General features: G+C 55.5%; 1 protein-coding gene and 1 long non-coding RNA gene across 3 annotated transcripts in view; one reads left to right on the forward strand and one right to left on the reverse strand.

The window, feature by feature from the left end:
- Window positions 1-327: 327 nt before the first annotated feature.
- CPNE2 (copine 2) overlaps window positions 328-26,669 on the reverse strand; it is a 45,937-nt gene continuing 19,595 nt past the window's right edge. Inside the window, exons 1-13 of one of the 2 annotated variants that reach the window (XM_072826996.1) lie at window positions 26,218-26,325; window positions 24,886-24,957; window positions 23,958-24,041; window positions 23,585-23,674; window positions 22,485-22,583; window positions 21,846-21,932; window positions 20,432-20,491; window positions 18,456-18,589; window positions 16,288-16,342; window positions 11,359-11,410; window positions 9,628-9,761; window positions 2,206-2,442; window positions 328-885 (exon numbers count right to left, since the gene is read on the reverse strand). In XM_072826996.1, the coding sequence (XP_072683097.1) occupies window positions 778-885; window positions 2,206-2,442; window positions 9,628-9,761; window positions 11,359-11,410; window positions 16,288-16,342; window positions 18,456-18,589; window positions 20,432-20,491; window positions 21,846-21,932; window positions 22,485-22,583; window positions 23,585-23,674; window positions 23,958-24,041; window positions 24,886-24,957; window positions 26,218-26,310 (1,305 nt within the window). In that variant the 5' untranslated portion in view covers window positions 26,311-26,325 and the 3' untranslated portion in view covers window positions 328-777. Of the gene's footprint in view, window positions 886-2,205; window positions 2,443-9,627; window positions 9,762-11,358; window positions 11,411-16,287; window positions 16,343-18,455; window positions 18,590-20,431; window positions 20,492-21,845; window positions 21,933-22,484; window positions 22,584-23,584; window positions 23,675-23,957; window positions 24,042-24,885; window positions 24,958-26,217; window positions 26,326-26,669 lie in introns of those variants that run through there. The other variant, XM_072826995.1, reaches the window with a different exon arrangement.
- LOC140633851 (uncharacterized) lies at window positions 5,274-20,913 on the forward strand. Its single transcript, XR_012031430.1, has 2 exons — window positions 5,274-6,744; window positions 11,981-20,913. It is a non-coding gene; the product is annotated as an uncharacterized lncRNA (long non-coding RNA).

Consider the following 26,669-nt stretch of genomic DNA (forward strand, 5'->3'; position numbering starts at 1 on the left):
TACACCTCAGGACAGAGTGTAGAGTAAGAGGAGGAAGGTGGGGTGCCATGCAGTGGCTGGACTGAGGACTCCAGGACTGGTGTAGGCTCTGCAAGGGCTACAGTTGCTGGTGGTGGCTTGGGGAATTTTATCCATCCACAAATACCTATTGAGCATGTGCATCGTACCAAGTTCTGTGCCCGTTTAACAGCTATTATTGTTTGCAGGGAACAAGTGCCCCCAGGTAGAAACGATTGCACCAACTTGCTGGGGGAAAGAGGTTTTTAGGTTTCCTTCCCCAGATCAGTGAGCCCATCAGGTCCCGGCCAAGGAAGGAGCTGACACAGGGACATCTGAAACTGCTTTATTACCCTGAGTATAACAAATAGAACACAGTCACAGTATAAAAACAGCAGGAAGTAGGTGCAGGCAATGACACAATGTATGCACTGGGGACACGCGTCTTTCAGGGTCTGCAGCTAGTTACTTGGAAAAAGCCAGTTAGGATTGTAAAAATTTTCTCTTTAATAACAATAATTCCACTAAAATTATACAAAGTACATTCAATACTTAAGGGTAGGGAGGAAGCCAGTTTGGCCCAGAAGCATCATCAGTCGACTCCAACAAAGGAAGCCCAGCTGGGCTGGGGGAAGTTGGGGGTGGAGGTCTGGTTGTAAAAAATAAAAATGTGGATCGGTTAAAAAAAAGGCCACCCACGAGGAAGCAGGGTGAGCGTGCACGTTCCTGGAGAGGGCGGGAGGCCCAGCCGGCATGCTGCTGCTGGACACAGGCTGGTGCTCAGGCGGGCTCCGAGTTGGTAGGGGGCAGGTTTTTATGCTTGAAATACTGCACAACTTGTTGAGGCAGTTCCGCCAGCACAGCTTTGGCCAAGGTCTCTTTTGCTGCCTGCGGGGCCGAGGGTGAGGTAGAGAGGGAAGAGAGGAAGAGTTACTGGAAGAAAGTAGCAAGGGGCACCATGCCCAGACAGCAGTGAGAGAAGGTGTCCCCAAGGGACAAAATCAGGGCTGAGGACCACGGCTGTCTATAATTCGTGTCCCTTGTCTCAGCCCGGGGCCTGAAATTCCACTACAAGTAGTGCTTTCCTTTACGTGAAGTTAACTCCTACAATGAGCACTTTGAGAGGCCCGGGAGTCACATTTTAGGATGAACTGGTCTGTGGGAGGCTTTTCAGGGAAAGAGACAGTGGAGAGGAGTGGCACAGCCTACTCACCTGGCAGACATTTTCTGAGCACCTTCTCAGCCTGTATAAATGGGCCAGGACTGTCTGGCTCACTGCTGAATGCTCAGCCACAGGCTAGCTGTGGGGAGGTGCTCAGTGTCCTGGGCATGAATGGCAGTGCTGAGGCCTGGCATCAGTCCTCAGGAAGCTAAGGCTCCAGAGGAAGGAGTTGGACCGTCTCAGGCAAACTCAGAGGGCACTGGGCAGAGTTGTGAGCACCAATGGGTATAAAACTAAGTGAGAAGTTCTTCCTAGGACTGGCTTGTAGGATCAGAGCCACAGAACCCCAAGAGGCCCCATGGCCAAGGAAGCCAAGGTCTGGAGAGGTCAGGGACTTGCCCAAGGCCATGCAGTAAGCTTCTGGTTAAATAAGAGTTGGGCCCCTGGGTGACAGTACAGGGGTGGCCTTTAAGACTGCTCCCTCTGGGATCCTGGTGGGCCCAGGTGCCAGGGCTATGACCTGTGGGCACCCCTGGGGTCACCTGCAGATAGGCCCAGAGCCACCTCCAGGGACAAGGTGGGACCACCAGTGTCTGCAGATCCTAAGACGGGCCTTGCTTCCTATCTGTGAAGGAGACTGGTTGAGGTGTGACTATCATGAAAGCCTCTCTCACCATTGGGTCTTTGCTCTCAGCAACACGTCCCAAGTCCCGCCCCCCCCGCCCCCTCCCCGCCCCATCCGCCAGTCTGCCTGGAATGCTTTGCCCTGCATGGATAACTCCAACTTCTGGTTCAGAACCTCCGTTGGAGGGCAGGGCCTCCATGAAACCCTGTCCTGAAGCCCCAGTCTGGATTGAGCACTACTCCCTGGGTTCCATGAGCTTGCTGAAGCCAGTAGGGCCTCATCTGGGGGCAGGCTCTCAGGCAGCACACAGTCAATGGAGCAGTGTGTAGAGGAGCCTCAGGTTAGGCAGACTTTCATCTTTATTAGCTATAGTCACTGGGGTCCCCCAAGCGCCCCCTTCCCAGACCAGGCCCACACTCACATTACGGAACTCTCGGAAGGGCACAAACTGCACAATGTCACGGGCTGCCTCCTCCCCTGTGTGGGAGCGCAGTGTGCGGCTGTCCCCATCTAGGAACTCCATGGCGGCGAAGTCGGCGTTGCCCACGCCCACAATGATGATGGACATGGGCAGCTTGGAAGCCTGCACCACGGCGTGGCGCGTCTCCTCCATGTCACTGATGACGCCATCCGTGATGATGAGGAGGATAAAATATTGCTGCGGAGAGGACACAGGTGCTCTGAAGCCTCTGGTCCCCCTTCCCCCGCCTCCCCCAAAACACCCTGACCCTTGGGAGGAAGGCCACTCCTCTTCCCAGCTGTAACCAAATCCCAGTCCCCTCCCCCTCAGCACTCCACCCTTACAGGGTAAACCCTGGCCTGTTCACAGCCCAAGCACAAACTGCTCTCTTCCTCCTGCCCTGGCTGTTAGCTCAGACTCTGCAGCTCAGAGTCCTGAACTCCAGGCCCAGCCCTGCCAGGCATTGTGCTGTGGGACTCTGGGCAATTGACTGAAGTTGTCATGTCTCGGCTTCTGCATCTGCAAGGTGAGAGTTGCTGTACCCCTTAGGACATGCCTGCCTCACGGCAGCTCTCTGTGACCTGGTGGTTAAGCGCGTTCCCGGCCGTCAGGCCCACAGCTGGGGAAGGAGGCATGTTCCGGATGACTCGGGGACCAGCCTCCCCTTCTCTGCTCCACCCACACCAAATACCTACAACCTGCTCCTTCCCTGTCAGCACAGCGGGCCTCAGATAGCCTGCCGGTCACCAGGCCAGTGCTTCTGGGACTGTAGGATTCTGCTGCCGGTTTAGTGGACTTGGAGTCACACAGCATCGAGTCACAGTACTAGTTCTGCACAAAGTGTACCCAGGACAGTCTCTGTTCGGTTCTAGTCTGCCTTTAAGGCCTGTCATTTGCTCACCCTCCTTATTCACAGGTGGGAAGCACAGAGCTTCAGGGGACCACAGTCTAGCTAGACTTCAGTACCAGACAGTCTGCTGTGTTTATTTTTACCATTACTCTGTATATATGGCAAGTGGTAACTTTTCACTTACAGTGGGCTCTACAGTTTCTTTATCAAATTACTAAAAATACTGAATAATTAGTCTGGGGATGCACAGCCATAGCAGAAACTGTGAACGGGGGCAGGGTGGGCACATGAGGTTCGGGAAGGCTCTGGGGATGGTCTGGGTGGAGGCCCCCACATTCCAAGCAGGCCGAGGCCTTAGTGTCAACTCAGTTCTGTCAGCACCCTTTGGTTCCCTTTTTGAATGTAGTTTTCCCTATCAGTAAACAGAAAGCCCTACATGGCCCTAATATTGAGGTGTTTGCCTTCTAGTCTGATTTTCTGGGTCTCAAAAGAGGAAAGAGGGCGGGCAGCCCGGTGGCTCAGCGGTTTAGCGCCGCCTTCAGCCCAGGGCCTGATCCTGGAGACTCGGGATCCAGTCCCAGGTCGGGCTCCCTGCATGGAGCCTGCTTCTCCCTCTGCCTGTGTGTCTGCCTCTCTCTCTCTCTCTCTCTCTCTCTCTCTCATGAATAAATAAATAAATACATTTTAAATTAAAAAAAAAAAAAAAAAAAGGAAAGAGGGGCCCAAACCAGTCAAGGTCTTGGAGGGCAGAACCAAGCCAGACCTAGGTCAGCACCTGGCCACCTTCTCACCCAGCAAAGCCATTTGCTCCCTAGGGAACATACAGAGGCTATAAGTTCAGCCCCCTAGGATGCCCTGCTCTTCTGTTTGTCCCCACACAGCCATGGAAGGAGCAGGTGAGCTGCTTGGAGGCCCAGACCTGCCATCCTAACCCCTCTGCTCCCAGCAGGAGTGGCAGTGTAGCACCTCCTGCACTGTGTCTTTAAGAGACCAAGCCCTCTGTGCTGGGGATACCTGTTGCTATGGAGATGGCAGCCTGGATCCCTGCAGTGGAGGGCAGCGGCTGTCAGCCCCCCTTCCTATGGTTGGGGGGCCTTATAGGCCTATTTATACCCTTGGCCCCCCCACAGCCCACCATCATTCTACCATCCCTTCCAAAAGCGGCTCTCTAACTGCACTTCCATCCCGCCAGAAAGTCCAGGGCAGGATTTCCAGGGCACCTAAGCTGGCAGGAGGGAAGGTCCTGGCAAGGAGGTCCTGGCCTGGCAAGGAGGAGGGAAAGAATGCCTGGTGTAGTCAACAGGTTCCCCACTTGGTGTGGGATGGTCTCCCACCCCCGCCCCTCCCGATGCAGCCCTCCTAGTTCTCCCGTGAGTCAGCCACACATCGAGGGGATTGGAGCCTCAGGCCTGGGTCCCCCCAGGCCTTGGAGCCTTCTTCCCAGGGAGGTGGGCATACACAGGTCTGGGTTCCTGCAGGACCTCAGGCACCAGCCGACAGGGTGAGAAAGTGTCTCACTACACACTACAATGCATAGACCCTCCTGCTATCCTCACGCTGTGATTCCTGTTTTAGAAATGAGGAAATGGGCTGAGAGGGGATTCAGTGACTTGCTGGGAACCGATACAGTCTAAGATTCAAACAAAAGCTTGGCTGTCTCCAAAGCTGGGGCTCTTTCCACAGTGTCCTCCCTCTGTTACCCCCCTCTTGTGGCCTGGCCTCTCTAATAATGCACCCTGGTATGCAGGAGCTTTCCAAGCCCTCTTGCCTCATTGTCATCCCGAATGTCTCAGAAGCCCAGAAAGAGCCAGAGCCACAGCACTGGACATTAACCCTCACTCCTGTGCAGTCAGCCACAATACGCGCGACCATGTGCCCGATCTCAGCTTCTGCCCAGCTGGGCTAGCCTTGGCAATGGACATGTAGCTAACAAGTCCTGCACTTCTCGCCCACCCCAGACAGAGCCAAGGTTGTCCAGAAGCCTCTATATTCCACTGCAGCCCCCCCACCCCAAGACAGAAATGGGAGGGGGCTATGGACGAGGAGAACGAAGGGCAGAATTGGGCAGGGGGAGGTGGGAAAGGCTCTGTTGTCCCCACAGACAACCCTGGTCTCCCCTGCCCTCAAACTTTCACAGTGCTCCACACCCTTCTTGGTTCCCTTCCTCCTGCCTGGCATACCCTTCCAGCCACAGCTCCAAGACCCATCTGAGCATCTACATCTCTGTCTCAAGCAGGTGGAAGGCCCTTTCCAGCCTCAAGCTCCGCCTCCCCTGCCAGCATTAACCCCTGGGGAGGTCTCCTCTGGATACTCCTCTACCTCCCCACACCCTGAGTGCTCCTCAAGGCAGCCCCTTGCACTCTCTTCTGCATCTCTCAGGTCTGGCACCCTGTCCCTGCTCCAGAAACACAGCCAGTCACCATCAGGTCCAACCGAAAATTGAAGCACCCAACCCAGCTCAAGGATGGAGTATCTTTTGTCTCTACCCAGAGGTTCTTCAGGCTTCTGGGATGGCAAATAGCTACTTCCCCTAAAGCATTTAGCATGTGATCAGATTTATAAGAAATCAACCACAACAGTCCAAGCAGTCTGGGGAAGCTGCTCCCTGGCTTATTTCTGGAAGTTGGCTGTCAAAGACCCTTGGGGTGGGAAGAAATTCCCAAGGTCTTTTGTCCCAGCTCCCCCTCCACTGGGCACCAGACACCTAGGTAGCCAACTAGGAATGGGCCATGGACAGCGAGACCCAGGGCTTATAGGGCAGAGGGAAGGATGGGGGTCCCCTAGCTCCTTCTCAACCTCCTAATAACCTCAGTGGCTCCCCATGGCCCTCAAGAGAAAATCCAGGTTACTCACTGCCTTCCAAGGCCCTGTGGTAGCTGGCCCTCCCCTACCGCACTCATCCCTCTAACATCACCACTTCTTATGTCTTAACACCATGCCTCCTGGTGTTTGCATATGCTGTTCTCTCTTCCTGGAGCACTCCACAGACAGAGAGACAGACACGCACACGTGTGCACACACACTTTTTACGTAGCTAACTCTTAAGCATCCTCCACGTCCCAGCCTAGAACACCACTTTCCAAGAAGCCTTCCCTGAGCCCTCTGTATTAGGAGCCACCATTAGGATACTGGACCTCTGTCCCCACGGGTTCAATTGCCTTGAGTCACAGCTGCTGTTTCCAGGCCAGGCTCCCCCCTAGACTGCAGACCCTGGGAGGGCAGGGGCCGTGCAGCATGGTCTTCCCAGCGCAGCACAGAAATATGCTCCGGAAAGATGGGTTGTGTGCATGAATGGGAGAGTGCAGGCCTGCCTAGAGCGATGCCTCCCGCCACCTGCTCTCCAGTTCCTGTTCGTGGGCGTGCATGTGTGTGCAGATGTCTGGGGGTAGGAAAGGTGAAGCCACACCAAGTGCTGCTCCCCGCCACCCCACATGGCTGTCTAAAAGCAGCACTTAATCCACAAATTATTTCTCTTTGCCTTGGGTCTCAGTGTGCCCAGTGTCATCCAGAGGCGGCCCTAGAAGATTCAGCTACCCACACTTACCGAGTGCTCCCTGTGTGCCAGGCACCGTACTGAGCAATTCCCGTGCCAAGCTGGTGGAATCCTGTTTCTAGAAGGCAGCTACTGGGCCAGCACCTCTACGGTGCGGGTGAGGAAACAGGTTCAGAGAGCTTCAGCAACCTACCCTGGGTCACATAGCCAGGCAGTGGAGGAGCTGGGGTCTCAACAGGGTTGATGGGCCTCGAGCTAGAGGGTGAACCATCAGGCAATGCCACTTTTGGTGCACGATGAGATGTGGGGTAGAGTAAGCCAGAGGCGGAGGGATCTGTCCGTTTAGACATCAGGGCGAGGGGCTGAGAGACTCCGTCCCCACTCCTTCTGGTAGGTGGCCCAAGTCACACGCAGGGGGAGGAGGGGTGCCCCAAGAGGGCTGCCTTCCCAGGTTGGAAGGCCCAGGTCTGGACAAAAGTAGCTGGGGCACTGAAAGCGCCAAATCCTTGCTTCAAGATCACCGGGGAGCCAACTACAAGTGGCTGGGCCACTGAGAGGATCAGGACTGGGCAGAGAAAGGCCAAGTTCCCCGCTCTGGGGAGTCCTCAGCAGTCTCTCCCCAGAACACAAAGCTACCCTCCTGGCCTTGCCCTGGGCCCAGCCCCCTGCACACCTAGTGGGCACAGGCACCTTCCTCCCCGCACCACAGCTCCTGCCCTGTCCTACCCTGGCTCTGCCTGGCAAAGACACTGGCTTCATTCCTGCTACCACACCGTGTTTCTTCCTTTTAAACAAGAACGCAGGCCTTTTTTTCCCATCCCTTTCAAAGCTGGCTCAGGCGGAAAATAGGCTGGGCGGGATAATGGCCTGGCTAACTGACCACAGGCATCCTGATGGTGCAAGCCCGGGGCCTGCCTCTCAACTGAGCCCCAAGCAGTTCTCACCCTGCACCCGCTCCCCAGGAATTAAAGAGTAGCCCCCCTCCTGGGCCTTTCCCTGGTTGCTGTCCCATTCAGGTTGCCCCAGATCCTCACAGCACCCTGAGTGAGGGGGCTTCCCTTCTCCCATTTCATAAAGGAAATAGGTCCAGGGCAGAAGGGGGGCTTGTTTCACGCCCTCAGTCCCAGTGGCCGGGCAGGGCTGGCACTAGAGCAGATCCTGCCCCTAGAGGCAGAGGAGCCTGGGACCACCTGTTCTCCCCCACGCAGACCTCCTTCCTGCCCTCCCTGGCCTCTGCAGGCCACTCTGCCGTCCTTCCTCATCCTCTCTAGTTCTCTCTCGGTGCAGCGTTACCCGATCTTGTCTAACCTGAACACTATCTCCTCAAAGTAGGTCTTATGAGTATTCTAATCATATAAACAAGGGAATGGGGGCTCAGTGAGGTTACATGATTTACCCAAGTCACAGTGAGGAAGGGGTGGGGACAGGATTCAAACCCTGGCAGCCTGAGAGCCTCTTTCTGCCTCCCAAACAACTAGACCATGTCCTGCTGTCCTGCCACCCCCACCCTGTCCCAGGCCAGCCCTGGTGTCCTCTTTTCTTCTCTTAACCTCTACCTCCTCTGTGTTTGCCACCACTCCCGGAAGCCAACCTCTCTGCCTCCCTAGTAACGAGGTCAGTGTCTCACTCCTCTGGTGGTCCCAGTGGGACCAGGTCCCTTTCCCTGTGGGGGAGGCCCTGGCTGAGTCACCTCCTTCTGCCTCCTGAGCCTTGCACAGCACACAGTCCACGGCAGGGCCGACAGATTTATCTATCTCCAGGCATGCTGAGCATCTGTCACAGGCCAGATGATGGCAAACACAGGACAGTGGCCCGGTCAGTGGGGCTGAGAGTTATAGGGAGACACACAATGGATGGCTGCTGCCATCCTCAGAGTCCAGATGAGAATAAACAGAAAGGGGGAGATTAACCTCAGAGGGGTGGGCTGGTGGCATCTGAGGGGACACCGAGGAATGGGTGGAACCAGCCAGGCAGAGTCACCTGGGCAAAGGCTCTGTGAGGGGAACAAGCTTATGTGTTTGAGAGGCAGGAACAAGGTTGGTGGTAGGATCATAAGGGGAGGAAGGTGGGGAAGGTGGGTAGGAGGGGAGGGAGGGAGGGAGGGCCTAGAGAATGGCAGGCTCAAGCATGTGCCCTTAAAAGGACCCCAGGGGGGAGAGGGGCTTATAGGGACCACAGTGTGAGAGTGTATCCAGTGACAGAAGCCAGTGCCCTTGGCAATGAGAGGGACAAGTCGAGATGACCTTTTGGAGGTAGAACGAAAGGGACAGTCTAGAAGGGACTTTAGCACATGCAGTGGCTCTTCATTTCCCAGAGGGAAGCCCAGAGAGGGGAGAGGCTTATGAAGGCCTCCTGGGGGAAGGGCCAGGCAGGAGGCAGATCTAGGTCTCCCTGGTGGCAGCCCAGGTTCTGCAAATCCAGTTACTCCAGCCTTGGCTTGACGCTGACAAGTGGGACTGGGGACATGGCCTGGGAAGGGCTGCTCATGGCACCATTCTTAGGGCAGGGGGAGACAACCTCCCAACTCATGTGCACAGTCAAGTGGGGGAAGTGGACAAGGTGACCCCTGGGGACCCCAACCTTGGCATTAGGCCTGGAGCTAGAGGGCAGAGAGAGGACCCTGGTCCAGATGCCACACAGTAGCCAGGGCCTCCTGCCGGGCACTGGGCCAGGGCTAGACAGTGGCCCAGAGGGTCAGCTCTAGGGCTACAGGGACCACCGTCCTTTGGTTTCCATGTACCCTGGGAATAAGGAATACCCTTGCCCAGGGGGGTGCGTCCCAGTGATCACAGCACAATTTCCTATTACGCATGAACGGAGTCACTGTCTTTCTCACGTCTGTGCTCCAGAGAGCCAGGACCCATCAAGTTGAGCTTGGTCCAATCCCCTTACCATATCTGTGGGTAAACTGAGGCAGGGAAGGCAGAATTACCCAGCTCACCAGCCCCAAGGGGGTGGGTGGAGTAGGGACGGACTCAGTCTGGCCCCAAGGAGGGCCCAGCCGTCTCCTGCACATTCACACTGGTGGGGGCCTACTCACCGTGGCCGTCTGCTGTTGTGTGGCCTGGGCCGCAAACCGGGCCACGTGGTTGACGATGGGAGAGAAGTTGGTGGGCCCATAGAAGCGGATGTGGGGCAGACAAGCCGAGTACGCCTGGGCGATGCCGTCCACACCTGCCTCGGGGACAGGACTACATCAGCCTGGTGCCCGCTGACCCTTCACCCACCCTCATCCCATCTGCAGACCTATACCTCTATTCCCGCTGACCCCCAATACTACTACAGTGGCCAGTGTGGGTCCTATGAGACCGGAAGCTCCCAGAGGGCAGGGCCAAGATGGCATAAAGCAAAGGGCCCTGAATATGGAGCCACGCAGACCTGAGTTCGAATTCCACCTTTGTTACTTTTCAGCTGTGGGACCTGAGGCAAGCTGTTTAATCTTTCTGAGCCTGTTTCCTTGTTAGTAGGACTGATCATCTTTACTCTTGGGCGGCTGGCAGGAGAGGGCCCAACGGGGACTCAAGTCCAGAGAAGGGACTTGGCAGCCAGGCATCTTGAGGCCCATTCTGGACATGCTATGGCTTTTGCTGAGGGTTCCTCAGTGGGGGAACAGAGATGCTTGCACAGCCCCTGCACACAGTAGGTGCTCTGTAAATGGCCATCATTATGAGCCTAAGAATATCCCACAGCCCTGTGGTCCTATCCAGGAGGCCTCTGGCTGGAGAGGAGGTTGGTTACCCTGATTTCGGACACAGTGTCTAGAGACCTGCTCCAAACTAGAGAGCCCAGGAGTAGTACAGGGCTGTTTCTAGCCAACAGATGACCATGGTTTCTGAGTCACAGCATCATTCCCAAGTCAGTGACTTGATGCATTTCCCTTCTTTTTTTTTTTTTTTTTTTTAAGTTTTTTTATTTATTTATGATAGTCACAGAGAGAGAGAGGCAGAGGGAGAAGCAGGCTCCATGCACTGGGAGCCCGATGTGGGATTCGATCCCGGGTCTCCAGGATCGCGCCCTGGGCCAAAGGCAGGCGCCAAACCGCTGCGCCACCCAGGGATCCCCATTTCCCTTCTAAGTACAAACCAGACCCAGCTTTGGGAATCCCCAGGGAAGGCAGATGCTATATCCAAGCCAAATCCTAGGCTGGGGTCTCACGATGGCAGGGTCCACCCTCTTCCATATCCATCTGGAGCCTCCTTCCTCCTCCAATACTTTCTTAACTGATTCAGGGGGCTCAGAAATCCTCTGAGGCCGAAGGGGCAGGAGTAAGCATAGGTACCGCACTCACTGCCTGCCCCTTTCTCCCCCAACCCTCACACTGGCAACCCTCAGTCCTTGGGTGCCAAGACTCCTTGTGGAAGACAAGAGGAGCAGGGTGGGGCAGGGCTGGGCCCTCCCGGCAAGGACAGGTGGGGGGTGAGAGACAAGTATATAATTTGCTGCCCTTACCTCCTCCTGTTCTACACAGGGCTTCCTGTCCACACTTCCCTTAATTCTCACCTAGCCAACCCAGTGAGATGAGCTAAGCAGGTATCACACTCCCTGGGTTAGGTGACAAGGCAAAGGCCCAGAGAGGTGCAGTGATCCCTCCAAGGTCACACAGCCAGGAAAGGGCAGCAGCTGGTGCTGAATCCAGGCTCACCTGACTCCAACCTCCAGCTCTTCCCTACCTGTCATGAGCAAGCATAAGGGGGAGGGGATGGTGGGAGACAAAACCTTTACTCTGCCCCTCCCTCCACCCAGGGCAGATACAGTTAGGCTTGGCACTCACCTGAGCAGAAGGGATTTGTGGGGTTGAAGTTGATGGCAAACTCATGGGAGACCTGAAATGTAGAGAAAATGCTGGGCTGGTAGCCTTCTGGCCCCAAAGCTGGGCCCAGGCCCCATCCCAGGCCAAGGCTATTGATCGCCCCCCCGCCCCCCAACACACACACCTGCTTTGCTTTCACCTCCACTGCTGGGGCGGAGCCACCTGCCTGACGCCTGCAGATATGCCTGCCTGACTACTCTCACTTTGTAATAGGTGCACATCGCCCCAATCTCTTCTGGGGCATGATGGCTGCCTTGCCTCCTTGCCCCACTAAGAGAGTCCAGGAGTGGGACAGAGAGAGCTCTGGGGGGAGTCCAAGTGGACTGCCCTTTTGTCACATGCTATCACTGAGGTTCCACTTTTTTGGGCCCCAAGTGCTTTCCCTAACTTCATAGTTAGCACGAGTGCCAGCAGAGGAGCCCATGTTATGCCAGTGAGCCAAACTGGGGGTTAGCGGACAACCTGCTCGGCTGGACTGGGTGGGGATCAGGAACCATCATGGGGCCAGAGGGCAGGGTGGAGGGGAGGGCAGAGAGGGCTAGTGCTGGTCCCCTGGGGACTCATTCTGTTTCTCTGCCTCCAGACCTAGATCCCAGCCCTGTGGATCATCCAGCGCCCTCCCGGACCCAGGAGCACAGAGGAATAATAACCAGACACGGTTCAGGGCTGCAGCAGGAGTGTGGTGGCTGCAGAACCTGCGGCCTTAGGGGGTCAGAGCTCAGATGGGGGTGTCCCCACTCTCCCTCCCACTGCGGTCTCAGCCAAAATCCCCACTGAGCCCCTTTCCCTCCTGCATGCCACACACCACATTCAGAGCTTTGCAGGCATCACCTCACTCCTGGCAATGACTCAGTGGGGAAAGGCCTCTTACTACCCCATTTCCCGATGATGAAATGGAGACACAGAATGGTCTAGAATGTTCCTAGCGTCTTCCATTTACCCAAGGACAAAGTTGGGACCAGAACTGAGGTCAGGCTGCCTCCTGAGCCCCCTTCCCTGAACCCACTAACCTCAGAAGGTGTTCCTCTCCATAGGAGTGCTGACAATGACTCCCATTGTGTTTGTGTCTGCACAATGACCTCCCTGGGGGCTATGTGTTCTAGGCCCCATGGAGGTTAATCTATGCCCATGTGGGAATGCAGGTGGGCCTGTTCTGAGGCCCTACTTCAGCTAACCAGTAGAGATGGTGAGCACACAGAGGGTGCCGCCCTAGAGAACTACCCTGTGAGCTCACCACCATGCCCCCTGCGTGGTGTTGTGGCTGGCCATCCTGCCTGGATGGGGAATGGCTGTATGCTGCCTGGAGAGCCCACCACAGTAAGTTACCCTGAAGTGAACTGTGTAAACGGTATGGAGTGGCTTGCTCCATGGATTTTTTGGTCTGAAAGCACCTTCTCAGGCTGGAGGATATTTACTGACCCTCCTCCATCTTCTAACACTCTCCCACAGGTTTTAAATTAGGAAGACAAAGAGATCTAGGGACATATCTGCCAGGCGAGAGCTTTTGTCTGAGCACAGACACTCCCAGACAGACTCTTTAGCTCTGAGACACGACAACGTGAGTGCTGGAAGGCCCCAGCAAGTCTAATGTGCCCATTCAACAAGTAAACAAACTGAGGCCCAGAGAGGGGAAACTGGGTGCCAACACCATACAGAAGAACAGGCCTAAGACCTGAGTCCCTCATGTCTTGAGAGGGAGTTGGAGTCCTGGCCTTGCTGAGCCCTCCTGGGCCAAGAGGGGTGAGACTCAGCTTAGGCAGTTCACCCCAGCAAGGCCCTATGTGGGGGGCAGGTGGCCTAAGAAGAGCCTTCCCTGTTCAGGGGAGAGAACAGCTTTTCTGTTCTTTGCTCCCTCTGCCCTAAGGGCTGGCATAGAGCCAGTCCTCTGCTGTCCCTCTGGGGTCCTCTCCCTGCCTGGGGCTCTCTTCACCCTGTCCCAAGTCTAGGCTCCAGCTGGGGGGCTGGAGGTCCTCATTGCCATGGCAACACCATGAGCCTCTATAGAGATTAAGGGGGGTGCTTATACAGAGGGGTTGAGAGAGCAAAATGGTTGCCAAGGAAACAGGCCTCCCTGGGCCAATGACTTCCTGCAAAAATCAGATTTTAGGAGATTTTAAAGACCAAGGGGGAAAACCCCTTCCTGATAAGAATGGAGGAATATTCTGCTTTCTGGGTCACCAACCTCTTCATTCCTCACTCCCTCCCCGCACTTCCTTTGTGGGAGGACCTGGTGGTCCAAGTGGATGGGGCTATAAAGGTCACCCATCCAGCCCAGAGGTCCTCTCAGGTCACCTACTCCAGCAGCTCCACTTCACAGGTGGAAAGAGGCTCAGATGAGGTCAGGGAATGCCCAGGTGACATGAGTGAGCCACAGCAGAGAGCCAGGACCAGATCTGGGAGACAAGTGCATGCCTCTCTAGCAGCCCAGCCCCCTCCCACACTCACCACCCTAGTTGGCCTAGGAAATGCCAGTTAATAGGACAAGTTTCCTGGAGGCCGTAAGCCAGATTAGGGGCCCCTGGGGACCTGCTGGCCATAGTCTTTGCCCTGGGACTCCCTGCTGCCTTCTGATAATCAGTGCTGTGTCCACCTAGCCTGACCCCTGGGCAGTGGGTTACTAAGACACTACTCCCTGGGGCCCTGGTGGGGGCAGAGCATGAGAGAGAGAGCTGCAGGGATCCCAGAGGGACTGTCCTCTCCAAGTCTCAGTTACCCCATCTGTACAGTGGGGAGTCTATGCTCTCTCCCACCCCAGACCTTTGCATGGGCCCTTCCTCCTTCCTCATCTGATGAACTCTGGCTCATTATAAATGAACAAGGCTTCATGCCATCTCAGGGAAAAGCTTTCTAAGTCCCTCAGCCACTGTCCAGGGCAGGGGTCTTCTTTGGGTACACCCAGCCCAGCACTAGGGTGGAATGAAGGTCCCAAGGGCAAGCAGCTGAGTCGTATGTTCCTTCCAGTTTCTCATCCTCAGAACCAGCATTTCTGTCTCCTCAGGCTGCTAAGCCCCAAATTCACTCTGTCAGCAAACAAGTAGTGCACATCTAGTGTGTGCCAGGAGCTGGGGCCCTCCTGGACTGTTAAGCTCTGGAGGGAGGCAACAAACCAGCAAACCCACACATACAGAGGTGACCATAAGTTCTGTGAGGACAGTGCCTGGGACGGGAGGTGGGGCCCCATATGAGCTCCCTCAGGGAAGGCCTCCCAGAGGGAATGACCTCTTGACCTCTATAGTGGGGAAAAAAGTGAAAAGGAGCAACAGGCCAGGGGAAGGCCATGTGCAAAGGCCCTGAGGCGGGAATGAATGAAAGAAGGTTCAAGTGGCAGGAGCAAGGCAAGTCAGAATGGAAGGGAGATAAGGGGCTGGGAGGCGCCAGGCCTGACAGGGGAGGTGGGATGTACCATCTGCCCTCGCACAGCCTGGCTCTGGCATCCCTCCTGTCACTACCGGGCACTCCAGCCTGGCAAGCCCAAGCCTCCCCAGAGTTGCCCTGTGACATTTCCAAGGAGGCTTTTGAGTGAGAAAACATCTCATTCAGCCAGGGTTCTTTCAAGCTGGCCAGTGTCCTAGCAACGGGCTCAAGCTGGGCCTGGCTGCGCCAGCCTGCCCCACCCCCTGCAGCATCACTGTCTGCCCGGAGGCCCAGCTTTGGTCCTGCAGGATCCTGCCCCCACCCCTCGATGGCTAGCAGGCCACAGAGCCTCTCCCTAAAATTTGAGGTGAAGATCGTACCCCCCCCACACCACCACCCAGAGAGGATGGGAGGAAAATGCTCACTCTGGCAACAGCACGTGGCACAGCAGGGCAGACAAGAAGGGGCACAAGCTGAGCCCTCTGTGCCCACAACATCCCCAGGCTTCTCACTGGAGAGGAAGCAGATTCGGAGAATAAACTTAAGAGTCCATTTGCCCAGCTGGAATCCAGGGCTCCCTGATGTAAACACGGCCTTGGGCAAATCACCTGAGCCTCTGTTTTTTCACCCATAAAATGGACCTCATTCCTTCTCATCATCTCTCCATCCTGCCCATCGGCACCCAGCCAGTCCCTCACTCAGCAGCCAGAGTGGGCCTTCAAAATGCCAAATGGCTGATAACACCCCATGTGGACCCTGCCGTGGCTGCCCATTGCTGTTTAACATGCATCTGAGGCCTTGTATGGCTGGCTTCCTGGCTAGCTCTGTCTGTCTCCATCATTTCTAGAGAGGCCACATGCCCACCTTTTCTGTTGCTCCACCTTGCTCTGTCCCTCCTCCTCCCAGGCTTTGCACAGGTTCTCTGCTCTGAACACCCTCTCTGCCCCATTACCACCTCCAGTCACTCAGCAAACTCCTCCTTTCCCTTCCTATCTTGACTTAGACCTTGCCTCCTCCAGGAAGTCTTCCTTGCTACCGCCAGGCCAGACTGGGGCCCTCCTCTGGGTTCCTCCCAGGCCCATGCTGCCCCATATCAGCAATGATGACCCTGCCCATCTTTGGGGTTGCCAGACAGAATACAGGATGTCCCATTACATCTGAAGTCCAGGGAAACAACAGATAACATTTTAGTATACATATGTCCCAGTATAATATTTAGGACATTCTCCAGAAATGTGTTTATCTGCAATTCAGGCTTCCCTGGGTGTCCTGGATTTTTGTTTGCCAAATCTGGCATCCTACTTGTCCTCCCCACCTGACTTGAGTACCAGGGGACAGAGACCATAACAGTCCCGCTCATTTTTCTGGCCCCAGTGCCTACGTGAGGTTCAGGCTGAGAAATGAGTGTGGGTTTGGGGTAAATGCAGAGAAGGCAGGGAGGCTGGGCCCCAAGTCTCTTCCAAAGTAGACCCACAAGAGGCCATATAAGACACAAATCCCATCTTGACCAAAAGGAAAGAATCCAACTCCACTCACCTTCCAGTCTGGGGGTAACTGGGCCCCAAAGCCCAGAGCTGGAAACATCTTATCACTAATCAGAGAAAGGAGAAGAAAACCACCATGAGAGGGACAGAGACCTCACCGGTCCATCCTCACCCCTCCCAGCCCCCACCCAGGGCTGGGCCCACCCTGCCTCACACACCTCCAAGAACAGAAGGAAAAAGCTCAGCACCTCTAGAAAGAGCTCTGTGTGAATGAGGTACTGAGCTCACACCACCTCTGAGCACCTGGCGAGTGAGGCTTGACCCCCATCTACATCTGTGGCAGACATGGCTAATCAATCATAGCACTTCTAACCAGTGGGCCTGGGTGCATCTTCTAGATCCTTCCCAAACTGGGACCTTGGGCATTCGCTAAACCACAGTCGTTATGGAAAGGTACTATCTGTCTCTCAACCTTCCTTTTATGGCTGGGAAAAACTCTCCTGAGAACCCTGGCATATCTTCAAGACCCTTCATCACCCAGCTCTAGAGCCTACTACTCTCATCTGCTTCCACCGGGCCTCCCTCAAGCCCCACTCCCCCAGCCCTGGCCACGGACCACTAGCTGTGCCCCAAACACACAGGGCACCCTCCTGCTGCAATTTCAATCATGTTGTGCCTCCCCTTGAACTTCCTGTCCCCAGCAGTGGCAAACTCCTACACATCCTCTAAAGCCCAATTCAAACGGCTCCTTCTCTCTGTGGATTTCCCTGAGACCTGAGAATCCTTATCTTTGGTGCTCTTGTAGCTCCTGCGTTACAGGTAAACTGGCCTCTCAGAACTCCAGTGACTTTTCCCAGTCTTCCTCCTCGAGGGTGAACTCCCTAAGGATGGGGATCGTGTCTCACCTGTTCATTCACTGGAGGTGTATATATATTGAGAAATCCCCTGGCTGTTGTGTGGAAGACACACTGCCAGCTGCTAGGACAGACGCAGAGAGACCAGTGAGGAGCTACTGAAGTGATCTGGACAGGAGGGGATGGTGGTTTACAGGCTGGTAACAGTGGCGGTGGGAGAAAGGGCCAGACTCAAGACCGTTTTTGAAAGGATTTGCTGAAAGAACAGGGGAAATGAGGGAAGGATAAAGTGCAGGGTTTTGGGTGAGAGGTGGTGCCTCTCACTGAGATGGGGAAGGGTATCGGAGGAGTCGGACTGGGGCAGGTGCCCAGCACTCACTAGGGTCTTCTTCCTTGCTAAGTCTGAATGTCCACGAGAAGGCTCAGTAAAGGGACTGAGTGGGAAGCTGGATACAGAGGACTCCAGAGCGGCAACAGCAGGCTCCTCCACCCACCTGTGCAGATGGGGACTTTCACCTCCCTTGCTCTATGTGCCATACTTTTCTTAATGTGGCTGGAGATCACAGCCACCCATTTAGCCCTGGAAGTCAGACCCTGGTCTCAGGCAGCCTCTCCTAGGGAGGCCAAGTGTACACAGGATTCCGGACCCTGATGCTGCTCCTGCCAAGTCTCTGGCACCTGTACCTTCGTACCCCTGTTTCCTGTGTCTTGGCCTCCTGGCCATTCCACCCTTTGGCCTGGAGGTCCCAACGAACACCACCTGTGGCTATAACACCATAACCTTCAAGTGACTTCTGATCCTTCAAGGCCACACCCCCTACACAGCCTTCCTTCACTGACTTTCCACTGCCCCCGCCTTAACCCAAAGATCTCCAGGAAGCATGGTCATGGGAAGAGGGCCCACACCTGCTGGCTGCTCCTTCCAAAATCCCAGCAGGAGTGAGACTATTAGGTCACTAGGTGTTGGGCCCAGGAATCAGAATGGCTGGGTACTAGGCCCCTGATCTGTGTGACTTTGGATACATTCTCTACCTCCATCCCACACCTACATTTTTCCAGCTCTAAAAGGGAAAGCTGCAACAAAGGTAAACAAGTTTCATTTTCTATCTTGATTCCTTTTCTTACTGGCTACTTGGTGTATCGTGGAGAAGGATTCCAGTGTGGATCCAGGGTTCGGTAGGGAAGAGGTCAGCAGTTGACTAGCAATGCCTGCCACAGGTGTTGGAATGGGCAATAAGGTATGTATACCATGTGTTGGCCATTCCCAGTTTGAGAATCTTTGGGACCCTTCTTTCAACTCTGACAAGGTGAGCTTCCCAGTTGGATGGAGCTGGAACTGACCTCTCGAGTCCCTCCCCAAGCTTACCTGTCATAGTCCTGAATGATCTGCCCGACAGCCCAGATGGCCGACAGATATTCGTTGGTGCCCATAGGGTTGATATAGTGCAAAGAGGAAGGGTCGAGGGGATTCCCATTGGAGGCTGTGAAGTCTATCCCAACCTGTAGAGTGGGGGGAAAAAAGGCCACCCAGTTGGCCAGAGACTCCAGCTCCCGATCTCCTCCTCAGGGAACAAAGAGACTGATGGGACATGGGAAGCCACTCATCTCCCCATGTCAACCCACGCTTCCATAAGATGTTCTGAAACCTGGAAACTGATTGTGTCACTCCTTTGCCTCTAATGCCATCTGTGGCTCCCTACTGCCTGAGCATAAAATCTATTGCCCAGATGTGATACAAAGTCACCTTGCAGTCCCAAATTTCTTTGTCCCCCTTGTTGTCAAACCTACACACTCATCTGTCTCAATTTCTAGGTCTTTTTTTTTTTTTTAAGATTTTATTTATTTATTCATGAGAGACACAGAGAGAGAGAGAGGCAGAGACACAGACAGAGGAGAAGCAGGCTCTATGCAGGAAGCCTGATGTGGGACTCAATCCTGGGCTGGAGGCAGGTGCCAAACTGCTGAGCCACCCAGGGATCCCCAATTTCTAGGTCTTTGTCATGAGGTTGCCTCTACCTAAAGAGCCAGGCAATCTTTTCTCCCTAATTCTCCTCTATCATTCAGGCCCAATTCAGATGTCGCTGCTCCAATGAATCCTTTCCAGACACCTTACCCCACCCCAAGCCACTTCCCTATTGTCCCTCAGATCCCCAAAAGGCCCTGGGATCTGGGGCTGCCTGGTAGGCCATGCCTATCTGCCCAGAGTGGGTGCTCACTGTAGGCAAGACACAGGCCCCCGGAGCCAGGTCTAGGGTGATGCACAGAGCACCAGAGAAGGTGCTCCACAGGGGAGATCCTGCTGTCTCTCAGGGATCTAGGGAGAGAGATGACCACCTTGGAAACTGGTCTTCGTGGGGTGAGTCTGGCACAGAGGAGGCGCTCAGTATCCATTGTTGAATATGCATACACACAAGGAATAGGAGAGCTCAGTCTCTCAGAGTGAGGGGGTCATGATGACCAGTGGGGTTAGACATCAACAAGGCCAGTCTCCTGACTCCATATAGTCCTACAGAGGACCTCCAGTCCCATGGGATCTAGAGGTCGTGGCAGAGAGTGGTGAGGCAAGGCAGGGAGGTGGGCAGAGCATGGGACCCCAGCAGGTTTTCCCCCCCGGGCCGGAGGTCCCCTTTAGGTGAGGACGCATAAGACCAGATGAATGGGACAAGTCTGTGGGGCACATACTCCAGGCCACAGGCAGAGGGACAATTCATTTATTGAACACCCACTATGTGCCAGGCACTGAGTGTTTGGCTGAGGTTGGCACAGAAACAAGTCCTCACACTTGGGGCACTCATAGTCTTCTGCACCCAGAAGACAAACAGGGACAAGAGAAAGATATTTAAATAATTTCAGAGTGGCAAGTGTCCTGAAGATCGCAAAGTAGGAGAAGTGATAAGGAGAAACAGGAAAGCACCAGGGGAGGTCTCCCTGAGGAGACCTTTATGCCATGGCCCGAAGGATGGCAGGGCAGCAGCCATGAGAAGTTTCCAGAAGGTGCATTCCAGACAAAGCAGATGCAAAGGAGCTTGGAATCCTGGAGGGACAGTGAGCACCCTTGTGGATGGAACTGAGTGAGCAAACAGGATGGCAGCAGAGGAGACAGGAGGGCCGTCTGACCAGCAGGGGGGAATCTGGCTTTCTGCAGAGCTGTAGCCAGCAATCTGCTGGGGGCAGGCAGCCACGCCCCGACTAGGCTCAGCACCCTGTGCCCTCTCCCCTGGGCCAGACACAGAGGAGCCCTTCCCGAAGTTGGTCCCGAACCCCTTGTACTGCAGTAGTGGCCCGGGCCCCTAGGGAGGATCCTTGCCGGGGTGGATGGCAGGGTGGCGGGGAGAGCCTTACCGTGAACATGAGCTGGCAACCTCCCAGGATGTAGTCAAGGAAGGAGTAGTCTCGGTTTATCTGGAAGGAGTCAGCGGAGTCGGTGGGTGCCTGCCCTGCGCCGGATGGCTGGCCCTCTACCTGCCCACAGTCCCCAGGAATGACCTCTCGGGAACTGATTGCTCTGGGCCCTGAAACCTTAGTCGAGTCAAGGAGGCCAAGGGAAGCCCCAGTCTGATTATGACCAAGCCCCACTCTCTCTGTAACAAAGCACTCAGAGCAACAGTCCAGTGGGTCTCACACACGCACACGCGCGTGCATGCACTGTCTCCCAGCAGGTCCCAGGGCCTGGTGTCAGTTGTATCCACCAATGACATGGCAGAGACAGTCTCAGTGTTGCTGTTCAGTCCCTAGGCCCGCTCCAGCCCTGGCCCTGCACTCCGAGCAGAGGCGGCCAGCTCAAGGGCTTCCGCTATACATTAATAAAGCTGCTAAAACCCCGCGTTTGTTGTGATGGTCTCTGCTCCTTTGGGCCAAGGGTACTGGCCTTCCAGTTTGGTGGAGTTATAAGGGGGGGTTCCTTTCAAAATAAACGTACCTAAGAGAAAAAAACCAAGGATGGGGGAAAGAAGGGCTGATCACAAAAAAGGAATAAGTGAGGCAGGTGGCAAAAATCCTGCAGGGGACTATGACAGAAGTTCCAGAAACTTTCAAGGACTGCACACTAAGATGCTGCCACCTGACGGCTTAGCTTTCACCCAGCACTTCTGCGCTGTCCCACACTATAAACGAGCAGTCACAGAAGCCCTGCCAGACAGCAGGGCCTCCAGACCAGGACGCAGAGGCACAGGGAGGGTGCCAGGACTCACTGGGTACCTTCAGGCCCCGCGGCCAGGGCTCTCGTTGCCTTAACATCCTGCCCAATTCCAGCAGATGACGGGCTGCCGGATACCCAGGGCGGCCCTGGCCACTGCTCGTGTGACCTTCACTTCCTTTCCGGGACTCAGAGGCCCCAGCTGTACCACGGGAGTCACCTCAGTGATGTTGCGGGGCCCCTGCTGGGCGTCCGTCTGCCCCCGGGGGTGCCGGACATGTGACGGGCAAGCTGCCAGCATGGGAAGCAGGTTCCTTTCCCCGAGGAGAGGCCCTGGAAGGTCATCTTGTGCCTTCCCAGAGCTCCTTACATCCCAGGAATATGATATGAGATGAACCTGCCACATGGTTACCTTGTGAACATCCCCATTCTACAGATGAGGAGACCGAGGCCCAGAGAGGTCAAGCTCAGAAGATCCCAAAGCCAGGACATGGCAGAACCAGGATTTGAACCCAGGCCTTGCTGGCTCCAAACCCAGTGCTCTGTCCATCCCTTTGGTGGTGACAGCTCCCTGCGTGACCCCCAACCAGGCCCCTGCCTGGGCCTACCCTGCTGGCTCACCTTGCAGGAGCACAGGATAATGATGCCTGAGTTTTTATAGTTCTTCTTCTTCCTTTGCTTCTTGGGGTTGATGCACTCAAACTCCAGCTGGACAACATGAGAAGAGAAAGAGAAGCTCATCCGGGCCTTCCATGGGGGCCGACCCTCCCCTGGACCCCAGGATCCCCTCCATAGTGCTGACTGGAGGGCAGCATGCCTCTTCCAGGAAGCCTTCCTGGATGTCCACACCCAGAAAAGGTTCCTATGACTTCAAGCTCACACCAAGCTGTGCTTGCCTGACGTAGGAGGACCTGCATCTGCCCCCCACCCCAGACGATGACTCGTCTACATCATGTCCACTCCTATACCCGGAACCATCACCCAGGGCCCGGCTTCTTGAGCTGAGTTAAATGGACAGCTCTTGAGCGCTCACCATGTGCTAGGCCCTTCCCCAGTATCATCTCATGTGACTCCCACTCTCTTCCTCTGCCCCACTGGGCAGATGGGGAAATAGGCTCAGAGGAATCGGAAGTCTTGCTTAATTAGGGCCACAGAGCCAGAGAGGTGGGATCTGGGCCCCAGTCTGCCCAATCCTAAGCCTGTGTCCCCCACTCGTCCCCTGCTGAGCTTTCAGGGTCACACGCACGGGGCCCATCTCACCGGGACGCCATCACGAGCCTCACACATCTGCGACACCGAAGTCTGGAACTCGCCGATGAAGTCATGGCCCCCGTCATTGTCATAGTCGTAACACATGACCTGGGGTGGGTCCAGTGAGGTCACCTCAGGGTAGCTCCCAAGGAGGTGCTCTCAGACCCTCACAGTTGCCTGAGCAAATCCCACATCTTCCTTTTGCTGGTGCCTCCCCCTGATCCCCAGCATCTGCCTTGCTGGGATGATGCTGTTAGCTCCTGAACTGCCTCCTGCAGGAAGCCTTCCCTGATTGCTGGGAAAAGGGACACCCCAGCAATGGAGGCTGTACACTCTGGAGCAGGAAGCTTGACTCCCCACACACCTGTCACTCAGCTCCTCATCTGTTTGGGGCTGTGGCCCACTTGCCTTCGTGGGCCATGGCCAGGGGCCTTCCCTAGGGATGTTCCACAGGGCAACTCTGGACATGCCTTTCATTTCCCTACATTGTTACCTTCCTTGAGATAGGCACAAAAAAATCCCAGCTTTCCATGCCCTCTAACTGAGCTGCCACTTCTTGGAAGAAGGCAAGAATTAACCATACCCATTCCACTGATGGGTAAACTAAGGCTCAAGAGGGAAGCACTTGCCCAAAGTCTCACAGCAGCAGTAGGAGACCAGAACTGGAATTCGGGTTTCCTACTACCCCATTCAGGGATCTCTGCCCCGGCCTCACTGATCTCCTCTCCCCTATCTGCATCAGACACGGTCCCGGAGGACTGAGGGTTTGTAGAGACCAGTAACCAATGTCCTCATCACAGTGACACTTGGTTGCTTCCAAGGTGCTTGCATACTCGCTCTCCTCGGTGGCAGCACCCCAGCCCTCTGGGAAGAACCGGGTAGTCATTCTGTTCCTGTTTCAGAGAAGGGCTCACGGAGACAGCTGCCCAGATGGCTCAGGGGGTCAGACATGTGAGACGAGAGCCCAGGTCCCCACCTCTCCCCTTACATAGGTTTGCTTTTTCCATCTTAATAAGGAAGAGCTTTGCCAAGGCGTCCCCAGAAAGCCGCGGGTAAGCAAGGAGGCTGGAGCTGGCAGGGTGGGGCGCAGGGCCCCCGAGCCCCCTCACCTGGATGGGCTTTTCCATGTCCCCATCACACAGGGACACCAATGGCACAGTGAACGGTTTCCACACAGGGTCCAGCGTGTACTTGATCACCTGCAGCACAGCGAGAGCCACGGGTGAGGGCAGGTCCAGGGCAGCAGTGCTCTGGGGTTGGGCCAGTCCTGCAGGTTTGCGGGTGGCAGGTACAGAGGCCCACGGCCACACCTCTGGGAGGGAAGGGAGCATCCCCGTGGCAGGGAGGGATGGCGCCTTGAGGCACCATAATGGCTTTGCCTGTTCACTGCGTGGCTGTGACCTTACAGCCCGTCCTGACACATGGGGGTAGCCAGACTACAGACCCACGGACTTAGAGACTCCCAGCGCCCTGTGCACCCACCTCAGTCCTGTGAACCAGCATCCACTTGCCATCGTCTCCTGGTTTATAGAACTCCAGAAATGGGTCTGACTTTCCAAAGAGGTCCTGGAGGAAGCAAGAGGATGTGTGTGAGGAAGGTACAACTCTGCCGTATTCAGATGAGAGGTGGGGAGGGGGGGACCCAGCTGCCTTCCCCAATCCAGCCTCAGGAGTGGGAGCTGCGAGCAAAGCCAGCCCCCTGGGGCCAACCAGCTCCCCCAGGAGAAACCACCTCATCCTGGGGTTACCAAAGCCTGTGCTCAGAGACCTTGAGACCTGGAGCCTGCAGGCATTATAACTTAGATGGGGCAGGACTTCAAAAGGTGATAGTTCCTGCAGCAGGATGTGATTTTAATTTATTTCGTGGGAATCTGAGAAACTGAAACTATCTGAGCATGTCACAGAAGGGATATGATATCCTTTAAAAATCCATTTTAAAACAAGTATCAGGTAATATTCAGGGAAAAAAACATCCCAGGCAGAGGGAACAGCAAGTGCAAAGGTCCCAAGGCAGGAGGATGCTTGGTGCAATCCTGCGACAACAAAGAGGCTGATTTGGCTGAGGCAGAATGATGGTGGGAAGAGTAGTGGGAGTGAGGTGAGGGGGCACTGTGGACACACCCAGTGGGGCCCTGTAGGTTACTATAATGATTCTAGTATTGACACTGAGTGAAATAAGGAGTCCCCAGGAGGGGGTTTCCAGTTACGTCTTAAACACCTCTAAATAATGGTAAACTCACTACTTCAGTGGTAAAGAGGTCCTAATTTGGCGTGGCCTGAGCTATGGACTGCTTCCTGGATGGGGCGTGATGAAGGTAATGGCCAGAAGCAGCAGGACTAGGCCCCACGAGCCTGGGCTGGGGGAGGGATACTGCTCCCTGATGGAGAACCCCCTTCTCGACTGCCTTACCTTCTTGTCCAGCTTCCTGCCCGCCAGACTCAGGGTGATGACCTGGTTATCGGACAGCTCCTGGGCAGCAATCTGTGAGGCCAGAGGAATGTGAGGGTCGGGACCTCCCATCTGACCCCCTCCCTCCCTACCCTCCAGCATCCTGCCAGACAGAGTGAGCACAGGTACTCAGGAGTCAGCTCTCCAGGGCTGGGAAGGGGAAAGGAGAGGAGGGGTAGTACCACGCGACCCTGCCTGTGGCTCTCATCTTCTCAAAACCTCTGTTTCTACCAAAGTAAACTATCTGAATAAGAGAATCAGCACTGCTCATGATGGGGAAGCCATTTGAGGAACCCCAGATGAGGGGTGGTCTTGAGCCCTGGGGAGCATAGCTACCTCAAAACGCCAAGACACTGGGCATTCCAGGAACCTTACTGTGTAGCTAGGGAAACTGAAGCCCGGGGCAGGGGCAGGAGTCACCTGAGCTCCCTCTGCTGCCTTATCATCTGTCCCTCCATGCCTTTCCTCTCAGCCATGGCCTTTATGGCCCATCCCAGCCAGTGATGGACCAGCTGAGTGACCCTGGGGCTACCCTTGCCCTCTCTGGGCCTCTCTCTCTCATTCTCTACTCTCCTCACAGAGGGGCAGGGAAAGCCCTCAGGCCAACAGCAACATATGTGGGCTGGGTTCTTCTTACCTCATGCCTATTGGACAGCCTCACCCACAAGCTACTGGACCTTCCAGAACCACACACAGGCCAGGTTGGACACTAGGCTCCCCTTCCTTTCCTCCATCAGACTTGCTCAACAACCTTGCAAGGGAGATCCTATTACTGCCCTCATTCCACAGAAGAAGGAGCTGAGGTCTGGAGCCACACCACCGCAATGCTAGGGGAAACAGTGTACCAGGCTGGGGGGGGGGGGGGGGGGGCCGTGGTGCAGAGGGAACTGCTGGGTTGGCTTCCAGATGGAGGGGAGCTGGCTAGTGAAGGTATATAGATGGCAAGGTTCTGAACCCCAAGAAGTGGGGGGAGGGGTTGGGAGAGAATATCCCAGGTGGCAGGAACAGTGGGATGCTAAGAATTCAGTTTGCATGGAGCCCATAGCATGTACTTGAAGGAAAGCAAGGAGGGGTTCCTCAGAGCCTTGAATGTAAACTCCACAGGCAGTGGGGAGGCAGGGAGGCTCCAGAGCACGGGTGTGACTATAAATGAGCACATATAGCTTCGGCTCTCCTCCCTCCAGCTGGCCAGTTCCTCAGCCGTCATACTGGCTCTGAAGGGGGACAGTCGGGAGGGAACCCATTAGCCTAACTGCCCCAGTGTGCTTTGTCTCTGGGCTCCAGGTCCCTTACGTGTAAAACAGGTTTCACTCCCTTCCAGGAGACTGTGAGGACCCAGGACTGGTCTGCGCAAAGTGCCTGCGTAAGGCTGGGATCAGTGCGCATCGCTGGGATCAGTGCGAGTCGCTGGAATCACTGCGCGCTGCAGCCGCACACAGAGACCCGCAAGGCGCTTCTCCGAGCCGCCCTAGGGAGGGCAGGCCGGGCGGGAGGAGAGGGCGTGCTGGGAGGCCTTTGGAACGAGTGGGGGCACCCCTCTGCCCCGGGAGCAGGAGGCCACAGGGGCCTCTGGCAAGCCCCCTACTACCAGCTTGGCGGCCCTCAATGCATCATATGTAAAGCCAGGAGCCCGTTGCTAAGAGACCTGTTGCTAAGTTGTAAGTTGGGCCTTTTTACTCCAAACAAAGCTGGTGATTATCTGCCAGGGAAGCAGCCCATTGATGGGGGAGGGCAGCGGGCAGAGC

This window comes from Canis lupus, chromosome 5, assembly GCF_048164855.1.
Source record: "Canis lupus baileyi chromosome 5, mCanLup2.hap1, whole genome shotgun sequence".
NCBI classification, from domain to species: Eukaryota; Metazoa; Chordata; class Mammalia; order Carnivora; family Canidae; genus Canis; species Canis lupus.